Source organism: Coturnix japonica, chromosome 5, assembly GCF_001577835.2.
Source record: "Coturnix japonica isolate 7356 chromosome 5, Coturnix japonica 2.1, whole genome shotgun sequence".
NCBI lineage: Eukaryota > Metazoa > Chordata > Aves > Galliformes > Phasianidae > Coturnix > Coturnix japonica.
Window position 1 is genome coordinate 38,269,288 of NC_029520.1, and position 19,404 is coordinate 38,288,691.

The following is a 19,404-nucleotide window of genomic DNA, read 5'->3' on the forward strand; positions in this document are numbered from 1 at the left end:
TTTCTTTCTTTCTTTCTTTCTTTCTTTCTTTCTTTCTTCTTTCTTTCTTTCTTTTTTTTTTTTTCCCCAATTAATCCTTCTGTCTCTTCCTTGAGTCACTTCCTAGATTCATATCAGATGTCTAGTTTTGTGTAAGCACAAAATACTACTAATAATACTTCTGTGATACCTTGCAGTAATGACTAGGTTGAGCAGTAGCACAAGGAGACATCGATAAGGAGCCTGTTTGCCTGAAATGCTTTGGCATATGTCAGATGGAATTTGCTTTTGGTCTGCAGCCCAGCTCCAGGCTTCTGTACCTCTTTGGACCCACTTAAAAGCTATTAAGAGAGTTTAAGTGGTGCACAAGTGTCTTTGTTGGCTGTCTGCACAAAGCTAAAGATCACCCACTGAGAAGCATTAATGGGAGAGGACTCTTCTTTTTGCTCTTCTGCTGGTAGGTGTCATTTTTAAGGCCTGTTCACAGTTTTTATCTCACTTATCCAACTGCATACAGACCTCAAAGGCAAAGGGGAGAACTCAAAAACCAAAGCTGACTGGCTTTCACTGCTTTCTGCTAACTTTCTCAGGCTTTGAAATTCCTAAGTAACATAAGACCAGGAGAACTGTTTAAACAGTTCTTAGAGCATCTACTAGGAAAATATAATGACAGAAAAATTAGGACAGAATACCAGAGTTTCTTCTACTGTGAACTTCTTCTTCATAAACACATACAAATGGCAGACTTTTTCTGATTACTCAGTACATTCTGGAGAAAATTAGTTGCTTACTGGTAGATGTCTTTATCCTGTTTCCTCTCTGCAGTTAGAGAACTTGTGATGTTGTATAGCATGTAAAACATTCACACAGAATATTCTATTCTGCAGTCACCATGGTGAGGCAGAAAATAACTGGTTGGGACAGCACATTTCCAGCTTCTGGAAATAAGGTGTCTACACAGCTCTGCTTTGTCTTTGTGCATCCTTTGTGTGTGCAGGATCTCTGCTCCGTCAAGGAGTATAGCAGGAGGAAGACTGAAAAATGACTTTATTCAGATACAAATATCATTTCTGCTTATTTGCCTTTTCTTCCAAAGGAACTGAACTGCTGTTAGAAGTTAAGGGCAGCTATTAGTTTCTTGGATGATGTAAACTGCTGCAGCCAGTGTTTAAACATGTAATTTTTTCTCCTTCATCCTGCAGGAGCAGTGCTCTTGACACCCGACACTGTCTTTATTTGTTACTTTGTTATTCCTAAAGACCTCTCGTGATCTTGTGGTTTTAATTCAAAGACTTGGAATCATAAAGTCGGAAATGTCAATTTACTCTTTTGAGCTTGCACTTATATTTTTAAGCAAAACTTAAGCTGCCCTGTGTTTCATCTGTACAGTTCATTTCAGCCTCTCTTTCTCAACTAACTTTCATGTTAAATGGGAATATTTAATGATTGCCTCAGAAGTGTAGTGTAGTACGCTTTCGCAAGAGAGCCAAACCAGGGAAAAGTGCCAAAAAATATCTGCTCTCTGCTAGAATCAAGATTTGTATTCACAGACTCAGTGCACTGAATTATTTTATCCAACTACCTATCATATTTTCTTTGTCCTTCTATGCCTCCCATGCTTACCTTCTCAGAATATATGCTCAGCCATCAATATTGAAATGGAAAATAGGGCCCTATCATGGAAAACAGGGAGTATCCTACAGAGTTAGCAGAAATCTGAATGAAAGAAAGAAAACAAACAAACAAACAACAACAACAACAAAACCCTAAATGACAAAGAAGCAAATTTAAAAGAAAATTTTTAAGTGGATTGAATCCTTGGTAAACTATTTTGTTCTAATGCTTCTGTCTGTCTTTCTCTCTGTACACTAATGTAAATTATTACTTTTATCAACATGTAGGTGAACAGTGGATTTTAAGAAAATGCCGTTTCTTTCTGGGTACTTCTGTACTGCTAGAAAACAGCTACTGCTATAGCTATACTGATTTGTATTGCTGATCTTTTGTATATATTTTAAATTCTGATTATATGTAAAAGCACAATGTGTTTCCTATACAAAATGCTCTAGAGACATTCTTGGAGTAGTGAGAATATTACACTTGCTTCACCTTAGCATGCAGAAAATTGTATTGCTGAAAAAAGATAACAATCCCAGGTCCCCAGACCCTTGTCAGGCACTGTCGATGCTAAGATACTGTGCAGTTGATGAATATTTCAGCTATTTAGCTGAATAGCTATTTCAGAGGCTTAATTGTATGTTCTTTATCCATTTTTTTTATATATTTTTTTTCCTTTTCCTATTAACTAGCTATCTGATGGCAAAGATTTTAAATTTTGTTTAATAACCTGCTGTTTGTGTATTACATTGTCTATGTCCTGTGAGCAAGATCTACTCTCTATCTGGGGACAGTACATTCAGTGGTTAAATGACTACACCATACACATGACAGGTTCTCTTCAGTGTTCAGAAGCAATTAGAGTGCAGGCAACTTTATTATTTTTAATAGCTCATTAAGAGAGTTTATGAAGTACTTCTTAGTACTCTGAATGCCAGTAGCATGCAAAGCAATGGGAGGGGGAAGGAGAAATCTTCTGATTTTGTTGGAAGGGTGTACATACAACACATCTTTATTTATATTATGGCATATAGGGGGGTTGAGTGCAGATCATAAGATATGGCAGCCCATGCTCATTTTCCTAAGATTGAATGAATAGTACCCACAAGTCAGTGTAACACCACACACGGTCTCATGAATGATGTAGAACCATGCAATGCATGTAAAATGTGTCAAGATGTTATCTCCACAGAAGCAATGTTTAGTCACTTAGGTCACTAAAAGCAGCTTTTTCAAATCATCCAAAGATGTTTTGCCAGGCTGACCACATATCTCTAGATAAAAGCAAACTTTTTGCTTTACAGTGTAGAATAATTTATAGGTAGGGACCAATTTGCTTGCAAAGAAACAGCAGGTTGCCTTCATTTCTTCTTAGTAAAAAATGCATTATGCTAAACACAGTACAGAATGTTTGTGTTACAAAAGAGGAATTATTTAAAATTAGTTTAGTATTATTAGAGGTTCTGTTGTTGCTGTTGTTATTCTTTTAACATACGTTTAAAAAATGCTTTTGTCACAGAAAGCTATAAGCCCTCTGGCAAAGGATCAAGAAAGCAAACAAGCAATTTCTTTCTTTTCTCTTGACCGTGCCAAGTAAAGCTGTCCAGAGGCAGATAATTCCACAGCTTTCATGATTTTAAATGTACTTTATGAATGCTTTCTTGAAATGAAATTTTGTCAAAGCTTACCTTTTGGAATAAAGGTCAAATTTTTGCTCTTCCTCACTGTTTTTTTTTTTCTGCTCTCTCACTCTGGTCATAAGTGATCAGAAAGCACTGGACCTCAGACACATTTCTTATTGAAAATGTAATCAAAACCGAGAAATCTCTATGAAACATTCTGTGTTTCAGTGAAATCGTATACTTTAATGAAAATGCATTTTGTGAAATGTTCCAGATAGCTCCTCATGTAAGATTCTTTTCATCTATGATTTTCAACTTTCTCAATCCAACTTTATATCATCACATAATACATTGCTGAGTTTATGGAGTACTAGATGAGATTCATCAAAACTATTTCACCAAAGATATAAGATCAGGTCTTTGGAGACAAAAGACTAAGGAATTAATTCTCCACTGAAGTAAATCAGTTGTTCTCACTTTTTAACAGGTTTGTCAAGTTTTGAACAGAGCAGCATTAGCCTGGTGAAAAACTAGAAAAGACCTTAGGGGAAGGTTAATAGAGACATCAATAGCACTTTTCTAGTACTTGTAAAATTCTACTTAATATGACTTCTGGAGGTGATCATATGTTCCTCTTTGCCTACTAGAGTTAAAATATCATGATAGTTGCCATTGGGATTAAATTTTCAACAAGCAGCTATTTTATAATGAATGCATAGATACTTCCTCCCAAGCGTATGCTTAGGTTATCAGTGACTTTTGAACTACCTTAATGTCCTAAAACCCCCAAAATCTCATGTTAGCTAAAAAGCTGGTGTTCTGCACATTTTTTCTCCTTTATGTTTTATGATGAAGTCCTACATGTCTGTGATGGCAAAGGTTTTGTTTTGATATGCTGTTTGAGTCTTCATTAACTTTTCCTCTGATAGCTACAGCTGGCTGAAATAACTGTTTCTGATGATTCTTACATTAGAATTCAGAACTCTAGAGGCAATTTTCCATTTCTAGAACTCCCCTTCTGGTTCTGCCGGAAGCTGAAACATTTAATAGCAGAAATCTGTGTAAGATTAATCCATGCAGACAGACATTCAGATTAGACTACGTGATACAACAAACTGAAAGATAAATTTGAATGGATAGCACCACAGTGTCTTCTTGCAATAGAAAGTGTACTTTCTTTGATATTTACTATTAGATGTTCTATAGCACTTAATTTCTGAAATAGAAATTGATTATTATTATTATTATTTCCAAATACAGTCATATACTCTGATTTCACTGATTATGAAAAAGATTGTATTGATCAATAGGGCATCTGTTCACACAAGCAGAGACTGAATGGAAATACAGATGTTTCAGGGCTCAGAGGCTATAGTTGCTGTTATTTAATTGTCACAGGCAATACAGTCTTGACAACATTACACAAGATCCATTTTTGTGAATAATGTTCTTCTCTCACAGATAAATAACTAGTGAATTAAACACAGGAACAACAATACATTACTCTAGGCAGGAAGCAATCTTCATGTCTGAACTTATGCACATATATCCATTTGTCCACTAGTAGACAAGTCCACTAAATTGAGTCAGACATGGCACAGTAAAGGGTCTGATGGAATGAAGGGCAACCTTGACTTGAAGCCTTTAGATATGGATCTTGCAGGTACTTCAGTTTTTTCCTTCCTGGTACAGAGTGACCACTCCAGGTGGTCCAGTAGCTTGCTCTCTATTTTGACCTCCTCATTTCTGTGCAACAATTGCGCTCTGTAGTACTTCTAGGCAAAGAACAAGCCTGAACTATAAAGCAAAGAAAATTCTAACTTGGAACAATGCTCAATATTAGAACACATAAATAATAATTTTCCCAGAATGCTATAAAGATCAAATGATTATCAGTCATGCAGCAGAGAGGCTGTCAAGCTAACTATCTAGTGGTAATCCTAAAACTGGCTCCTACTCAGTAAAAAAGTATAACATTCATTCATATATATTCACTCCTACTAGTCAAGAGAAATTGTATTGCTTAGAGGTGGGAATGGAAAAACAGGAAGGTAAAAGTTTCATATTTAAACTTTTTTGTTTTGTTGGTTTTGGTTTTGATTTTTGTTTGTTTGTTTTTGTTTTTGTTGTTTTCAGTGAACAGAGAGGAGAGTTTTCTGATGTTTTAGCTTTATTTCCTGGAGGACAGGAATTGGGATCTGTCAGATTTCTGTTCACTGGCTAGAACCATTATTTGATTCACATTTCCAAATGTATAACGCTTGTTGCTCATAATGTCACGTCTTTGAAAATATGACTTCTTGAAGCCCGCATCCTTCTGAAAAATATGTCTGCTTAATAATCTGCAAAGGTAGTAATGACTTACTCTGCCAAAATCTGTCCATATGGACTTCATTGTGTTTTCAACTGTGTGCAGAGACACTTCTTTCCAGTACTGGCTACTGACCACTATCCTGATAACAATATTCACTTAAGGAGAAGAGAGCCCGAGAGAGGATTTCTTGTCTTGTTCTTCACCTCTTTTTCTTCCTCCTTACCTCTTCTTCTTACATTGTGCACACTCCTAAAGGTGAGACAGCCACAGCATCAAGCATGCAAAAAGGTTTCCTGTAAAAGTACTTCTGTTTCTCAAGAAATAATGCCATTTTCTCTGTGCCTGTGATGAAGACATTATAGCTTGATATTAAGGACTTTCAAAACCAAGTAACTCCTAGAGAATCATACACGGTAAACCTACACTTTTGGCTCCTACTCAGTAAAAAAGTATAATATTCATTCATATATATATGCAAGCTCTACTTATATAGAAAAAAAAAGACATTTGTCAGGTATTATTATGCAATTATTTTTGTTGCCAAGTGATAGAAATACAGAACATCTTTCTGAAGTGCTGGGTTCCTGAGAAATTGAATTATATTTGTTTTCTGAGTGTTATTTGATTCCAGACATAATAGCCTTGCACTTAACTGTGTAAGATAATTATGCAGAGTAAGATTATGACTTGATTTTGACCTTGATCTGTGGAAAAGCAAAGAAAATGGCTTTGTACTGAATAGTATTCACAGTCTGGTAGTAGTGAAAAGAGTAAGCTATCGTCTGGTTTTGGTTTTACTTGCTTTTTGATGTATGTCAATTTTTGACATTCAAGTTTGGCTTGCTAATTTATTTATTTGTGGCATTCAGGTTCAGATAAATGGATAAGCTGCTAGGCAAATAATGCTATGTGGTTGGATTATCAGAAAAAATATCCAGGTCCCTAGGAACTGCTTTTAATTATTTTTAGGATTCTGTGAAGGATGGTATAGTTAACATTCTTATTTTTTACTCCTTCTAAAAAATTAATAGCGTTTGTGTACAACATGAAGACAGACAACCTTGTTTCAGGAACACAGCAAGACTCCTGTGTTTGTAACACAGGACTGTAAGTATATATATGCAGATTGAATTCCACAAGCTATTCATCCTCCTTGATTCCTGTGCTTGTTTTCTCCTCCCTGAACCTCAGAAGGTTCTGAGGCAGCCACAGAGACTTGAGTACTGCATCTGGGACTGCATGAAAGGTGGTGAAGGTTGCCCTTTGGCTATTTGGAAGATTTTTTATACACTGTAGACCCAGCCATCAAAGCAGGACTGTTGAGCAAGATAGGAAAGATATCTATAAAATACCTGCTAGTGAGATGTTAGTTTTTATTCCTATATTATACAGGTTTGTAACTTGGAAGCATTTTCTGTTATATATATTAATTACTGAAATGCAAATATATATTGAAGCTAAATTGCATGGCCTATGCAAAGCAAGATGACTGAAGCCTGAAATTATGCGGATGCTCCTCAGCAGTGATGGGGATTCTTAAAAAACCTTCACCATTCCAAATTCCAGCCAGATGTTTCAGCCTTTTTAATAACTTTAATCAAAGTTTTTGAAAGTATCAGTTACAAATTAGAACAGAAGAAAATTTGATTTTTTTATACAACACTCTAAGGTAGATGTTAATTATGCCAAAAGAGAATTTTAATAAAGCAGTTTTGAGAAGACAATGAGACAAAAACATTTATCAAAAATTTTTAAGACGTAAAAGGGAACATTTTCATTGATGTCAGGAACTCAGGCCACTAAGCCAAATTTTCATACATGGCCACCTAAAACGTGTACATATGCTCTCATTTATTTCAGTATGCTTCACTCAAGTTCTATATTTCATTTCTTAAATCCTAACAGGAATTAATATTCTGGTTGCAGTAAGACAGGAAATGTCCTAGAAACTTCGAAGACATGTCCTTTGCTCCAAGGAGGATACAGTGGGAAATAATAGATATTGAGTGTATATGATAAAGAAATGGAAACAAAAATGATGAAGATGATGATGAGCAGAGGTGTTATTACTTGTTCGTTTAAAAAAAATAAATCAAGTTAACCACAATGTATTCTTTTACCCTTATCCTCTCTACCCAGCTTGGTTTTTAGAATTTGCTGTCTTCACACTAATTTTGCCGCTGCAAATAAGCGATTTCTTTATGGAAAGACTCAGTTAAGGTCTTATAAGTACTGAAAATAGAGATTTTTCTTCAGAAAGCCAACATTACAGAGATAGGGAGAAAGCACAGTTATTCTACCTGTTCTCAGCACTGATGATTAGCAAAAGACAACTTTTCCAGCTTTCTGGAATTAGCCCTAGATGTTTTTTGTTCCAGGAATTCCATTTTCAAATCAAGAGTGTTGCTCAAATCTGATATTCTTGGCATATTTGGGATGAAAAATTCTAACACAGGGACATAACTCAATTTGCGTTTGGATTCTTGAGGTGAAATATTCTGCTCTTGCAACTGTTGCAACCACCAATTATTATTAAATAGTTGAGTACTGAAGTAAAGTCTTACCAAAATAATTTATTTAAACACATTCAGTTGTATATTTTCTTCCTTACTGCTTCCCTCTGTTAAACCACAGTCAACTCTGAAGTCATAAATATCTTATTAGATTAGTCCTTGTGCTCTTGCTTAATACAATCAGCAGTAGCTGCCTGAATGACAATGCATATTTTCTGTACTATGAGTTTTATAGTCTCAGCGTACTAGTTACTAGTATGCTTGTTGGAATTTAGGATAGTGGCATTAATAAAAGGACCCCTTTTCACAGAATCATAGAATCACTGAAGTTGGAAAAGACCACTAAGATATGTTGTCCAAACATCCACGTACCACCAATATCGTCCACTAACCCATGTTTCTTGTGGTGAGGGGCCCAAAACTGAACACACTACTTGAGGTACAGGCTGAGTCCAGTGGGATGATCACCTCCTTGGTCCTTCTGGTCCTGCTTGATTCACTATTTCTGATACATGTTAGGATGCCATTGGCCTTCTTGGCCACCTGGACAGACTGTTGGCTCATGTTCAGCTGAGTGTCACGCAAATCATAGAATCATAGAATCTGTAGAGTTGGAAGGAACCTTCAGGGGTCATCTATTCCAAATCCCAGCACCAGTAGTGTATTCAACTGGCATCAGCAGTGTAGGGCAAGCTAACATTCATCAGGAATGTTTTAAAAGATTTCTGAGTGCAAAATCATTGTAACCATAAAAAGGATTGGAATTTCAGAGTGTCACCTTCGAAAATGCTGTTTTTCAGTTACCATCCAGTCAGAATTCTTTTAATACCTGATTGGAAGCACTGCATGACTTGACCCAATTTACTAAATTTTTTACTTAAATCTTTTATTTAGATGCAGTATTTACCAAGCAGAGAGCTACTTTAGGCAGAGTCTTAGAGTAAGGTAAATGTATAGGTACATATTAATACAACATTCTCACCTCAGGAGATCCCCCATGTATCAGGAGCTGCAGCTGGCTGTGACTGCATGCCCTCAACTTGGCTTTCTATCATAGCTGAGTGTCAGAAAAGCCTATTCAACAATCATATTTGCGATCAAAACAAAACTAAATATAATGTATTGTTCTTGTGGGAGGTGCAAATTGTCTCTGATGACAGAAAGGGGGTGAGAGAACCATTATTATTCTGTGCAGTCCCACGCATCTCAGAGGAGGCTCTTCTGCACATTCCTTCTTATTTTAAAAAGACAATGTCAGGACAGATCAGAGAAGTATGATCTAGGTGGGAGACAGGACATATAAGAGTCAGATAAACCGTCACACCTAGGATCATATTAATCCTGCTACAGAATCACAAGTTCTCGTGTGATTAAAAAGAAAACTCTACATCAAAATGTGCCTCTGAGAAATAAATCTTTGAATAGTGGTGTAGATAATCTTACATTTCAAGAAAAGGACAACATGCATTATGGTGCATTTACTATTTGAAGACATAATGGTGAATTAGAGGGCTTTTCAGGGCCTTGGTTTTTATCTGTCTCGAGCTGTTCTTGACATGAGGTTGATATCTAATGATACTCCAAATAGGAATGGTAATCTAAAAATGCAAGATTGCAGGGATAAAAGATTTTGACTCCAAAAGAGATTTTCTGAACTTACAGTCCCATGGTAGTGTTTCGGACATGTTATAAACTGTACAACTGTACAACTGTGACAGAAAGACAACCTTTCATGTACTACTGAATTACATTTCTTTCACGTCTGAAAAAAATGGGTGATGCTTAGTCTGTTTAAATAATGAAAAAAATGAATTTTAAAGATGATTTCTATTCAACTTAATTCACAGCCAGTGAACTTTGAGTTTAATAAAAAAATCTGGGAAATTATTTTGTTCATGTAATTACAGTGGAAGACACTGAGCTCTACAATACTTATTTATATCCTCTATTTTGGGTTATAAAACACATATCTTATATTTCATGATTTTATACATAGTTATACATATTTGTACATATAGTAAAACAAGGAATTCTTTACTATAGCATGCAATGCAGTATCTTCCTTTGCATGCTTTAAAGTATTGAAATTTTTGATAAGTGACCTGAAGAAGATTTGTTAAAAGTATTCTTAAAAGCTGTAAATATAAGTTCATTTACACTAGAACTAACAATTTTTTAATGAAGAAATTCACCAGCTACTATGTAGCAGAATTAAAAGAAGTATCTCTATGGTTCCAAAGAAGGTGTTCTCTAGGAAAACTGTTGTTTTCTGAGCTGATATCATAAAACAATAACTGAGCAGATGTGAGCCAGTTTCATTTAGTGAAATGCTCATTTTGAAGTCTGTTGACAGCACAGTTTACATAAGTAACAATATCGAGATGATAGCTTTAACAAATATATGCCTTACGGCAGAGTATCTTGTACTTGTAGATTACCATATTTTAAGAAGACTCCCCTCATACATAGCTAATTTACTGTATGGAAGGTGCAGTAATCTGGCATTGTACATTAAAACTGAAGGAGAAAATATGTGAGGGCGTTATGTAAATGGTAGCAGAACATTCCAGATTCTGATAGAAAATAAAAAAATGCAGAGTGTGTTTAAATAGTGTGGCCTAGATCCCAGTCCATCAAGCCTCAATAAATAGGGCTCATTGGAGTTCTGTAAAATAAAAAAGTAAAGTTAAGGGAAAAAAAAGTAAAATCTTTAAGTATTAGCATTTAAAGTTCAGTGAGAAGGCAAAGACTGGAGATAGATACAATATGCAAGCAGAAGTGATGGATCTAGCCTTCAGTGAAGTCACTGAAAGTCTTTCAGTCATTGCAGTGACTTCGAATCTATTTCAAGACCATTTAATAGTAGTATTAAGTTAATATTTAATACTAATGCCTTTTTTTTTTTTTTTTTTTTTTTAATAACAGAAGGCCATGAAGAGCACAGCCTAATAATAGTCTTCCAAAAGGCCTGATCTTTCCTATTAAACATTTCATGGTATTCATTTTTTTTCTTCTTTTATTCAACAGGCAGGCCAGATCCAGCTGATAGCTGTTATAAGGACTTTGCTGACTTCGGAAAGCTGAGCATCAACAGACTTCAGTGAAAGGAGATACTATCACTCCAAGCAACATGTACACAGACAGCGTTTGGCAGCTTTAAATTAACTGGTTGCTTACGTATAAGGACGCGGCTATTGGTTCTTTTGGCACACATGGAGGAAAGCAACAAGATTTGTAACCCTGGCTAATAGGACTGTGGCTTTCTTATCAAAAGTAGGAGGTGGGCCAATTGTAAAAGGATTATTTTATATTTAGCCTGAAGGACTTTATCTCTGCTTGAACACTGGACATAAACTGAAGCCAATTTTAATGACCTGAGATTTTGCTACTAGTCCTTTATTATTGTTATCAGTTCTTTAACAATTTGATACTTTATTTCTTTAAATTGGAAATGGGTTCCTGGACTAGAATGTGGCCCTCAGACTGGGCTGTTCTCTTGAAATCATGGCTTATCTTTTCCCTGGGGCTCTACATGCAGGTCTCCAAAACTTTGGCCTGTCCAAAAGTGTGCCGCTGTGACCGAAACTTTGTCTACTGTAATGAGCGAAGCTTGACCTCAGTGCCTCTTGGGATACCAGAGGGTGTAACTGTCCTCTACCTCCATAATAACCAAATTAATAATGCTGGATTTCCTGCAGAGTTGCACAATGTCCAGTCTGTGCACACAGTCTATCTGTATGGCAACCAATTGGATGAATTCCCAATGAACCTGCCCAAAAATGTCAGGGTTCTCCACTTGCAGGAAAACAACATTCAGACAATTTCTCGGGCTGCTCTTGCTCAGCTCTTGAAACTGGAAGAACTGCACCTTGATGACAACTCCATCTCCACTGTTGGAGTTGAGGATGGGGCATTCCGGGAAGCCATCAGCCTCAAGCTTCTGTTCTTGTCCAAGAATCACTTAAGCAGTGTACCAGTAGGCCTTCCAGTGGACTTACAAGAACTTCGAGTAGATGAAAACCGAATTGCTGTCATTTCAGACTTGGCCTTCCAGAATCTTACAAGTTTGGAGCGTCTGATTCTGGATGGCAATCTGCTTACTAATAAAGGCATAGCTGAAGGCACCTTTAGCCACCTCTCCAAGCTCAAGGAATTCTCTATAGTGCGTAATTCACTGACGTATCCTCCTTCTGATCTTCCAGGTACACATCTGCTAAGGCTGTACTTGCAAGACAACCAGATAACCCATATACCACTTACAGCCTTCTCAAATCTTCACAAACTGGAACGTCTTGATATTTCCAACAATCAGCTTCGTATGTTGGTAAAGGGTGTATTTGATGATCTCCACAACCTGAGACAACTCACTGTAAGGAATAATCCCTGGTTGTGTGACTGCAGTATTAAGTGGGTCACTGAATGGCTCAAGTTTATTCCCTCTTCCATCAATGTACGGGGTTTTATGTGTCAGGGACCAGAGCAGGTCCGAGGTATGGCAGTCAGGGAGCTTAATATGAATATGCTGTCATGCCCCACCACCACCCCTGGTCTGTCACTTATCATCACCCCAGTCCCGGCTACAGCCAAGCCAACTACATTAGTTCCCTCCTCATCAGTTCCTCCCCCAAGTACTAAGTATAGTCCTCTGACTCCTATCATAGTCACACTCCCCACTGTGCCTGACAGGGAAGACAGAGAAAGGGTAACACCTCCTATATCTGAACGAATTCAACTCTCTATCCATTTTGTGAATGATACTTGCATCCAGGTTAACTGGATATCTCTTTTTACCGTGATGGCATATAAACTCACATGGGTTAAAATGGGCCATAGTCTGGTAGGAGGAATTGTTCAGGAACGAATAGTTAGTGGTGAGAAACAGCACTTAAGCTTGGTAAATCTGGAGCCCAAATCCACCTATCGGATTTGCTTGGTTCCTCTGGATACTTATAATAATTACCGAACTGGAGAAGACACTGTCTGTTCAGAAGCCACAACAAAGGCTTCGTTTTCAAACAATGGCAGCAACATCCCTTCCAGCCATGAGCAGACAACTTCTCAGAACCTGGGCTCCCCATTTCTGCTTGCAGGTTTAATTGGGGGTGCAGTGATATTTGTGCTCGTGGTCCTGCTCAGCATTTTTTGCTGGCACATGCACAAAAAGGGGCGTTACACCTCCCAGAAGTGGAAATACAATCGGGGCCGTCGGAAAGATGACTACTGTGAGGCAGGGACCAAGAAGGACAACTCCATCCTGGAAATGACGGAAACCAGCTTCCAGATTGTGTCCTTAAATAATGATCAACTCCTTAAAGGAGATTTCAGACTGCAGCCCATTTATACCCCAAATGGGGGCATTAACTACACAGACTGCCACATCCCCAACAACATACGATACTGCAATAGCAATGTCTCAGACCTGGAGCACTGTCATACGTGATAGTGAGGGGAGATGGGGGTGTCAAGGACAAAGAGAAAAAACTCTAGAAAAAGTAACCCTCACAACAATGAAAAAATTACATTTGATAAATGTTACGCAGATGCATTTATGCATTTGAATACTCTGTAATTTATACGGTGTACTATATAATGGGATTTAAAAAGTGCTATCTTTTCTATTTCAAGTCAATTGCAAATGGTTTTGTAACTCTTTGCTTTTTAAATCTTAAAAAAATATTGCTAAGTACTGTACAGGGTTGTACAATAAGAACCCAGTGTCATGGCAAAGGAAAGAATGGTTCATTCTTCAAACATTAACCACTTTGCTGTCGAAGCTGTCTGAGGGATGTAAGTTCCTAGGTGTCCTGTAATACAGGAAAATAAGTGCATATTAAAGCAGGGTTACTAGGAACAGCCTAAAGCAATTCAGATAAAATGGGTGAAACCCGTTTGGCTCAAATCCAGCATCTGCTGTTGAGCTTCAAACAATTTAAAATATTTCTGTTCCCCTTTGTCAGTTCTGTATTTCCTACCTCCAACTCAAAGCTGGAGTTCTGACTGCTACCAAAAAGGCTACTTCTTATTTGATTATTTTTCCCCTAAATACATGGAAAGGTAGACAGAACTCAGTGTCAAACTTGAAGTGACCTTGATTCCTATTTGCAAAAGCTATTCTGAAAACGTCCCCCAGTGCCCTGCATTTTTATGTTAGAAATGGTTCCTGCCTTTCATTATGATTAAGAAGCTCCAAGAATTCTTTGACCCTTCTCAGTGGGAGATGAAGGTTATCAGTATGTAACAGATAGTTGTCATTAGATAGCACCTCTCCTTAACAGAGCAGCATTTGTTGACACAGCATGTTCAGGTAAAACCTGAACAAGGGAAATTCTAAGTGCTCCCAGCTCTGTGGTGTTCGTGTAGAATTTACTATCTAAAAGTGGAAATTGCTGAAAACATATTGCAAAACATAATGCCAATGGACAGGTTTCCATTGGCTTTTATGGTTCAAGCTCTGTTTGATTTAGCAGTTTGAGTTACATACAGCGTGAAGTAAAAAAAAGATAAAAACAATCAACAAAAGAAAAATAAGCATGGAAGATCTTCTTTTAATTTTTTTTTAATTTTATTATTTTTTTTTTTTTTACATTAACTTATTACTGGAAAGTCTTCTGGGCCTGTTGTGAACTGAAATATGTACAGCAGGGAAAATCATGAATAAATTCAGGGTTTGTTTTTTTTTTTTGTTTTGTTTTGTTTTTTTCCATTCAGGTGAACAGAGATGGATATTAATTGAGGAATTTTGAGAGCACAAGTACACTGCTTCTCCAAAGTTCCCTTTTTTTATCTTAAGATTTTTAAATTTTTCACAATGATCTGCGTTTGAATATCAGCAGGTGGAATTGGAATTTGTTCCTTTGTTCCCTCCAATTCTTTAGCTGGAATCACTTCTGAGTGATGCATTATGTGAAGCATTATGCTTGTATGAAAATTACGATGCTGCTCTCAAAATTAGACTGTGTTCCAACAACTGCAACTCCACTGATTCTATGACTGCCAAGAACTCTGGATTTCTTGCCAATTCAGTGGTGGAATTTAATTCTTTTTTTTTTTTTTTCCTTTTTTTTTCTTTTTTTTGTTTTTGTTTTTGTTTTTGTTTTGTTTTGTTTCGTTTTTTAAGTTACTTACTTTCTCCTGAACTTGGGGACAAGGAAAAGTTCACAGAAAGGAGAAGAAAGAGAAGCAAATTTTTAGTTGTTTTTTTTAATGGAGCAGGGAACAAAAGAGATTTTTTTTATTTATTTATTTTTTTTTTTGCAGTGACTATCTAGGGACAAAGAAGTGAATCAGAAGTAAAAGCTGGAGCACTTTTACTGTTTATGTTGGGAAAGAGGATTTTAATCCTTTCTGTTGCTCATTTCAGTCAGCCTGTTCCTGCAACCCAGCAGTCTATGAGTGTGCATTTTCTCAAATTCAAGTTGCATGATAACATTCATTTTCTGCAAATGCAAAATGAATCCAGTTATGACTGATGGCAAAGTACAATCATTATATAAGGAACTGCATCCTCACCCTCACACCTTTTATAACTGCAGTTTGAAATTCCACTCTATATTCTGTATATTTGTTATTTTCCTCAGCTATAACAGGTATTTTAGGCAACCTGTGTGGCTACTGTAATAGTAAAGTCACTGAAATTTTGCTGAATAAAAGGCTGCCATATGATTTCAAATGGTGTAATTCCAGATAGAAATTATCTATGCAAAGTCTTTTCTCTGTGACCTGTTTGCTCAAGATTATGATGAGAAGGTTGATACTTTCGGTTTGCTTAATATGTTTTAGCTGCCAAAACCCAAAAGACAAGCAGCAAATAGTTGTGCTTCTTCACGCTTCCATTGCATGATGGACATGTAAGAGTTTCAGATTAAGTAGAGACTGAGATTCATATTGGGTGTGGATGTAGCATATAATTTCACTGAAATAACAAGCTGTATGTTTGATTTCTAAAGGCATTTTTTGAATGTATGCACATGCTAGCTTTTCATACTTCAGTTATTCATGCTAGAGGAATCCTTATCCTCCTTTTTGAACATCTTCTGTTACAGGCCACAGGATACCATAGCTAGGCGCCTTACTTGTAGCAAATTTCTTATTCAGGGAATTCAGCTTTCCTCTAAGTGAAAGATCACAAGCCCAAAATGAAAACAACAAATGTGATTACAGTTCTAATAAGATAGAAATTGAAGACATTCATAAAATCTGTGGTTTGATCCCAGGTGATGAAATGTACATTTATGTGGGCAGAGTATAACTGGCTCACCTAGATAAAAAATCAAAGTAATTTTGAAGATAGTATAGTTTAAGTTTCTTTTCTGTGTGAAAAAGAAAATATATATTGATAAGGGATACTGACAAAGATTCTTTTCACTAAGTTCACTTCAGAAAAAAAATGAGAAATCTACTTACAACAAAATTCAAGGATAGCCATGGGAGAACTACCTAAGTAAATTCACAACTGTAGTCTTAAAAGTAAAATACACTAAAAATTAAACAAAACAATAACAAAACAAACAAACAAAAAAGCATACATTGAATTTGAAGAGTGTTCCTTCCTACTGTAAGGCCTCATTTTTTATCATCTGCATAAAAATATTGATGAGTTTTCATTATATTTGGGAAAATAACAAAAAGTCATTTTTGTGGTCAATGATCTTCTGGAGATATAAAGTTTAATATCAGTAGCCGTCTCCCTTGGGCTTATGAAAATGGAGCCATCCTCACTTTATAGAAATGTTTGACTACAGATGCTAGTTAAGGGAACTGTAGAGCAAAAATCCCAAGTGTGTGCACATATAACTCATTAGGAACTCAAAAGTGATGAATTCTTGATCCTTATTTGCAATTGTTCATTGAATGTGGGAAGAAATGAATGGTTACAGACAATATCTCACACATCGTCCATTGTAAACTGCTAATAACTGGCCTAGGTGTACAGATAAGATTGATGAGAGGTATTAAAAAAAAAAAAAAAGTGAAATTATGTTAAAGTGGTATCACAGCACAACTTTGTTCAGTGTTACAGTTCCTTTGGAAGATTTATTTATTTACAAACTTGTTTTCATAGATTCTGTCATTATAACAAATGTTCCTTGCATGTAGCTTGTTAGCAAAAAACAAAACAAAACAAAAAAAACCAAAAACCCATCTGATGAATGCATGGATTTTTCGTTAAAATGTTTTTACTGGAAACACTATTATGGAATTTTTTTTCAAATTTTCATAAGAATATTTAGACACTGGTTTACTTTTGACTTCAAATATTAACAATTTTTCTTGTAAGCCAATAAAGAAATACAGTGAATGTGATGCTAAAAGAAAAATTAAATAGCTTATGCTATTTTCTGCTAGAGTAGTTCAACTATATTTTTTATCTAAATCACTTTCTCTTTTTAAGAGAGAAAATTTCTTCCTTTAAGAAAAGTATTGAAAATAACTTTATGCACATTATATTGTTAAGAAGCTAAGGGTCTACATAAGGCACTTTATTGATGATATTGAAAGGAAAGTTGTCTCAGATTTTGACAGTGAAGTGGTTAATTTGCATAGTACTTCTATGGTACTTCTTCACCATAAATGATAACACGGATATATTAATGTTATTATTATTATTTTTTTTTTCATTAGAGCATGAGAATAATGGTTTTACTCAGTGGGAAAGCAAACAAACAAACAACAAAAAACAAAAAAGAAATGGGTGCTGAATTCAGGCATTACTGGCTTTAAGCCTCATTAAATAATGCCTGGTACTCTCTTCCAAACATAGAGATTATACTAGGAAGCTGATGATCACTCCTCTGAACTCCACTGAAATGGGCACTCTGTCTCAAATGATTATATGGGCAGTATCAAACTATTTGACATTAAAATTAAGTACAGCATGGAATGCCTTGCTGGTAGTCCTTTCTTAGAACACTGGCTCATATTCCTTCTGAAAAACTAGTCCAAAAGTGATCTGACAAGCTTTTATCATACTGGGACTATGTAAAAATTGTGCCCAATGACAACTGACTGCCAATCCTCTCAGAAACAAGCCACTAAATAAATTTTTATGATCACTTGGTCCCAGAAGATGATCTTTCAAAAAAACTGATTTTAACTGAGACATGCATACATGTTCTGTTCTGTATTTGGTATATTTTCAATCTTTAACATGGAAAATTAGATGATTTGAAGTCTGCATTATCTGTTTTCTGCAATATGCCATGTTGCACGCATTGTTAACTTCAAAACCTCGCTATACACTATATATTATCTTGTTGACATATTCAGTAAAAAGTTATTTGAAAACAATAGCATCAATCCTGCTCTATTTATATGAACAAGTTGATTAAAATAAGAATGTGAACATTTGAAAGGGAAAATACAAAGACAAAAATTCTGTTCTTTCATTCCTGAATTATTTTCCAAATGTTTTACTGTATGCCCATGCTCTTCACATGGTAATACTTTTGTCTTCTGTCAAAGAGTTAAATCATTTGTTACTTCCATTTCTCAGATTTAATGGTTATAGGGTTATAGAGTTATCTCATTTTGATATGCATATAAGAAATCAATGTAAAGAACAGCTTGTAATTCAGTATTTGCAATTATTGGATGAAGTTAAGCAACTATACACATCTATAACAAGTACCTACCTACATGTGGAAGCTAGGACGCATTATATGCGTAGTCATTCGATAAATGCACTTGACATTCATCCTTGACAGTCTTAAACCTGTGTTTTACCTATTTATTCTTTCCTTGAAATGAAATGTGATTTCCTTTCCAATTCTCCCTTCAAAACTTTTCTTGAATTTTCAGAATTTTTCAGACATAAGCCTTAATAAATTGTTGTATAACTTCAACCTAATACATTTGACAATATATACAGCGTGGATAAAGATATGTTTCAGGTACATGGTAAAGAGTAATTACATATACAATAACTAAATTTTGACTTAGCCAGAACCTGAAATATGGAACATTACAAGTTGAGTCGCTTTAGAGTTTAGGAATGTAATATTGATAGATACCAAATTTCCTCTGTGAATTATCTCATTCTCTGTCTTAACCCTGAAAGACAAGGAAAACTACCAATACCTGCTGTACAATTTGTTTGCATGTACACCACCTCCTCCATCACTCACTACACTTCCTGAACTTGGTATTTCCTCTGAGTTAGACTGGTACCTCAGTTATCTTTTCTTACCATGGGAAGGCAGAGAATAGAAGTAACAGAAATATATAAGCACTGGTGGCCATTTAGGTATTCTGTAAAAAAAAAAGAAAAAAGAAAAGAAAAGAAAAGAAAAGAAAAGAAAAGAAAAGAAAAGAAAAGAAAAGAAAAGAAAAGAAAAGAAAAGAAAAGAAAAGAAAAGAATTA

General features: G+C 35.8%; 1 protein-coding gene across 1 annotated transcript in view; it reads left to right on the forward strand.

Moving 5' to 3' along the window:
• FLRT2 (fibronectin leucine rich transmembrane protein 2) overlaps positions 1 to 18,886 on the forward strand; it is a 62,910-nt gene extending 44,024 nt beyond the window's left edge. The window contains exon 3 of the mRNA XM_015865238.2: positions 11,073 to 18,886. Coding sequence (XP_015720724.1) covers positions 11,497 to 13,485 — 1,989 coding nt within the window. The 5' untranslated portion in view covers positions 11,073 to 11,496 and the 3' untranslated portion in view covers positions 13,486 to 18,886. The remainder of the gene's footprint in view (positions 1 to 11,072) is intronic.
• The last annotated feature ends 518 nt before the right edge of the window (positions 18,887 to 19,404 follow it).